Genomic DNA, 5,135 nt, shown 5'->3' with positions numbered 1-5,135 from the left:
TTAAGATTATCTATATTAGTGAATTAATTGTAAGTAATATAAAAATCAAACTATTTTGAAATGAAAAACACTAAACGGATATTGTTTATTTAAACTAGATATTTTTTGCATAGTAAGCATTTTTGTTTCTGGAAAATTTTATTTGATAATAAATTATATGCAATTAATTTAAATTCTCTATGTCATTTTGTAGTAATAATAAAATTTATTAAGTAATCACTTTTGTTTAAATATATTAAATTTAAAAGACAAAAATAATATTTTTTAAAATTTATTAAATTTAATAAAAATTGAACTAAAATGTAATTTAAAATATATTTATTAATTATTTTATTATAGATTAGATAATTAAAGATAGTTCTTAATAACTGTTGTTAAATTTATCATATAAGTTAAGTAAATTATTAAAGATAGAAATAATAGTTAATACTATTAATAATAAAAATATTTATTAAATATAAACTAAAAAATTTTATACAATTTATAATTTTCATAATAATTAAAAATAACTTAATTATCATTTATTATTTAAAAAAATAAAGAAAACAATTTATTAGAGAATCAAATTCATACTTTTTATTATTATTATAGTAAAATATAATAAGATACAGTAATATATTTTAATCATTATATATTTATAAAAATATTTAAAATAAATATCACAAAAAATATATAACAAATTACTTATATATAATATATAATAATAAATTATATTTTTAAATGTTTCATTTTCTCATATTTTTATTCAATAGATATTTTAAATTAAATAGATATATTTTTGTATATGTAGTATTGTATATGTAGTGTTGTTGTAAATAAAAAAATTAAATTTCTATAGTTATGTATTTTTATCAATTTTTTCTATCTATAATTAAACGATAATTATATTAGATTAAATTTTTATAAATTTAATTTATAATATTTATTGTTTAGATTAAAATTAATTTTCTATAATATTAAATTTATTATTTTCATTTTTTCAAAAATGGCGGCAAAAGTATATAAAATTTTTGGACAATTAAGAATTAGAAAGAGCAATAAAAATTGTGGCTAACGTATAAATAATTAGGTAAAAATGGCGGCTAGTATAAAAAATTATGTAAATTTCTACGTTTAGAATTGCATAGAGCATAAAAATAAGATTATTTTTATTTTTTCAAAAAGGCGTCAAAAATATAAAAAAACGTTTAGAATTATGTCATAAAAATTAAGATATAATAAATCAGCAAATATATGGCGGCAAGTTTTAAAAATTGAATTTAAAATAGTGTTATGTATGCTAATGTATATAATTTTAAGGTTTATATTAATAGTAAAAGTAATTACTTTATTAGTAGTAATTCAGTAATTTATTTTATAAATCTGTAATTACATACATGGCAAAACTTATTTATTTTTTTCATATTTTATTATTTGATACCTCACATGACTATTTTTTTTTATTTTGTTATACTGAATTATTTGATATCCCAAATATTTATAGTTGTTTATTTTTTCATACAAAACCATTTATACTTCACTAATAAGATTAAATTGTTATTATATATAATAAAGTGCAAACATATTTTATGCCATAAAAGTTTGTTTCTGGCAATGCTTTATAGCATTTTCACTGATAAACAGTTATTTTAACTCTTTTTAATTATCTAATCTATAATAAAATAATTAATAAATATATTTAAAATTAAATTGTAGTTCAATTTATTAAATTTAATAAATTTTAAAAAATAATATTTTTGTCTTAAATTTAATATAATTAAACAAAAGTGATTACTTAATAAATTTTATTATTACTACAAAATGACAGAGAATTTAAATTAATTGCATATAATTTATTATCAAATAAAATTTCCAGAAACAAAAATGCTTACTATGCAAAAATATCTAGTTTAAATAAACAATCTCAGTTTATTGTTTAAATTTCAAAATCTTATAATAATATAGTAAAGGCCATATAATAAAGTCCTGCTAATTTAAAACCAAAATATTCTATTATAATGTTATCTATTTTTATAATTATTAAATCTAGACATTATAAGAATCAATAACAAAATCATACTTGGTAAATTTATCGAGGCTAATGAAAATGATCATGGTGATCTAATCATTATAATCAATCAAATAATTATAAATTCAGCTTTGATGTTTGTTGTCTAACTTTAATTTTAAGATTGGGCATAAAATATTATTATAATTATGGTTTATTTTAGTTTGAATAAAATTATTTTTTATGTTTTATTTTTCATATTTTTTATTTTTTGTATTAAATTTATAAATTATGATTAAAATAATATTAATATTTCTTTTTATACTAATTTTAAATTTATTGAATATTAATAAAAAAACAAAATATTGATTTTTATACATAATACTCCAATTAATTATAATTATTATAAACTAAAATTATAATAAATAATATTTTTTTATTAAATTTATTAAAAGTATTAATTAACCTAATTTTAAAAACTTTTTATATTAAATAAAAATTGTTTTACTTTATTTTAAAAATTAATATATAATTTATTGATTGTTTAATTTATAAAAAAAAGTCAATACTTAAAAAATAAATAATTACAAAATTAGTTTATTAAAATTTATTAAAATTTTTTTATTATTTGTTTAAAACTGTTTATTTAAACTAAAATTTTTACTTGGTAATTATTTTTGTTTTAGAAAACTTTTTGTTGATACTAAATTTTATGCAATTACTTAAAATATAATTTTCATTTTGAAATAATAACAAAATCAATTGAATAATTAATTTTTTATGAAATAAATAATTTGAAAATTTTTAAATCATTTTTATTTTCAATCAATCTTCTATAATTATTGTAGTTAATTTGTACTGAATTTTTTTAAAAAACAGATTCAATATAAATTAGTATTTATTGTTAATAGTAATAGAAATAGTAATTAGAAAATAACATTATATGATAAATATTTAATTTTTATTTAAAAATTAGATTTCAAAAAAATTGATATTATTTCAAAATGATAAGGATAATTTAAAGTAATTGCATATAATTTATTATCAACAAAAATTTTCCTAAAACAAAAATAATTATCATGTAAAAAATTTAGTTTAATTAAACAATCTAAGTTGAATAAATAATAATTTATAATAGTTGCATAAAAATTATGACTAGATTTTTTTTAAAGAAATGTAAAATTTTATATAAAAATCGCAGTCAATTGTTAAGAAATCTACAATAAAAGATTATTAATATTAATTAAAATATTAGTTTAAAAATTATTTTTTTATAAATTTTAATATGATGTTTGTTAAAGTTTGTCTAATTTTTTCTTTAGTATTTTTCTACATTTCTGAATCAACAAAAGAAAAATCATCGAATTTAGACATTGAAACTCAATGGCAGTTATTTAAAGTAAGTTAAATAATAAACTTTTTGTATTTCAAAAAATAACTATCTATAAATATTGTATTATTTTTAAAGAATCAATACAGAACTGGACAAAACTCGTACAAATCAGTAACCGAAGAAAAATTTCGACATACTATTTTTGTTGAAAACTATTTAAAAATAGTCAAACATAATTTTGAAACTGACTTCGGATTACATGCTGATAGACTTGGTGTTAACCAATTCACTGATCAAACTGATGAGGAATTGTATTCAACATATACAATAAACTTCTCGACATTGCCACCATTACCAAAAGAAATCAAATCTTTCAGTCAAATGGATACCGATCCAATTGATCCAAACAGAATATTGCCTAAATATTTTGATTGGAGAGAGAAATATGTTCTAACACATGTTAAAGACCAAGGCCAAGTATATTATATTTTTATTATTTTAATTTTTTAATTTTATTAAATAGTAAATGTTTTATTAATAGTGCTCTTCTTGTTGGGTATTTTCAACTGTTGCTGCTTTAGAAAGTAAGTAATATTATGGTTAATATTTATATTTACTTATTAAATTTTTAGGTCATCTTGCTATGAAAACAGGAAAACTGAATGCTCTATCCGATCAGCAGGTGATAGATTGTACACCAAATTACACATGTAAAAACGGCAATTTTATGGAAACTGCACTACAAACTGTTAAAGCATTAGGTGGTATTGAAACTAATGAAAAATATCCTTATGTTAACGGTAAAATTGGTAAAGTTGGTAATTGTCTAAAATTAGACAAACCAAATAGATTTTTTGCAGATAATTTAAAAGTTGTAAATGTTGCTAGTAATGCACTACATATGCAAATAGCACTGTTAGATTATGGTCCATTAGTAGTATATATACATGTATATGCAAATTTTTTCAAATACAATAGCAGTACTATATATGAATCTGTAGATTGCAATCAACCAATTAATCATGCTGTAACAATTGTTGGATTTGGAGAAGAAAATGGAAAACCATATTGGATAGTCAGAAATTCATGGGGAGCTAAGTGGTGTGACAAAGGTTACATCAAAATTCTGCGAGGTTCTAATATGTGTCGTATTGAGAGTACTCCTAAATATATTAGTAGTTAATTTGTTTTATATATGCTACTTATTTTATTTATATTATTGTTATAATTATAATAAATATAATTAATTAAATTATCAAATAAAATTTAAATTTTACAAATAAATAGTAATAAAAATTTTTTTTAATTAACTTTATAAAAATATATTTCATTTCATTTTATTATAAATTATCATAACCTGGAAATGGTGGTAACGGTTTAACTAAATTGTTTAACTCTTTGTCTGTCCAATCGGCAAAATGATTAATACCCTCAATATTTTGTTCTAAACCTTGTCTAACCAATCGGTTATGTTTAACAATTTTCCGGTAATTTTCTTCAAAAACTGATCGCCGGTACTCTTCTTCAGCTAAACTTTTATATGGTATTGAATTATTGTCGTCTTTTGAACGATATTCTTGCTAAAAATTAATATATATCTATATATTATAATCATTAAAAAATATATAAAAAATAAAGTGAGTAATACACAAACAAACAAAAATTATTTATATTAACACAATTATATTATACTGTTATTTAGTTAAGTGCTTAGATTGTTGTTTTTTTAAAAAAATTTTAGCACAAAATATTTTTAATCAATTATTTTTTTTTATAATTTTTAAAATATTACTATGTTAATATTTGATGGTAATT

At 17.9% G+C, this 5,135-nt stretch overlaps 1 protein-coding gene across 1 annotated transcript; it reads left to right on the top strand.

The window, feature by feature from the left end:
* Nucleotides 1-3,275: 3,275 nt before the first annotated feature.
* On the top strand, nt 3,276-4,503 carry LOC128956572 (procathepsin L-like). The gene is made up of 4 exons (XM_054302295.1): nt 3,276-3,386; nt 3,456-3,797; nt 3,862-3,904; nt 3,953-4,503. The coding sequence occupies exons 1-4, from the start codon at nt 3,276-3,278 to the stop codon at nt 4,501-4,503; spliced, it is 1,047 nt and encodes a 348-aa protein (XP_054158270.1).
* The last annotated feature ends 632 nt before the right edge of the window (nt 4,504-5,135 follow it).

The sequence above is a fragment of the Oppia nitens genome, unplaced genomic scaffold, assembly GCF_028296485.1.
Source record: "Oppia nitens isolate AA-2021 unplaced genomic scaffold, nextdenovo-longstitch-racon4-pilon3 scaffold31_pilon_pilon_pilon, whole genome shotgun sequence".
NCBI lineage: Eukaryota > Metazoa > Arthropoda > Arachnida > Sarcoptiformes > Oppiidae > Oppia > Oppia nitens.
Note: the sequence above shows the minus strand (reverse complement) of the source record. Positions and strands in the feature narration are given on the sequence as shown.

Excerpts from the sequence above, each read along its gene's own strand:
- LOC128956572 (XM_054302295.1), top strand. The coding sequence starts at position 3,276 with ATGTTTGTTAAAGTTTGTCTAATTTTTTCTTTAGTATTTTTCTACATT. Across the intron at positions 3,798-3,861 it reads ATGTTAAAGACCAAGGCCAA|TGCTCTTCTTGTTGGGTATT; the intron begins GTATATTATATT and ends TTTTATTAATAG. Across the intron at positions 3,905-3,952 it reads AACTGTTGCTGCTTTAGAAA|GTCATCTTGCTATGAAAACA; the intron begins GTAAGTAATATT and ends TTAAATTTTTAG.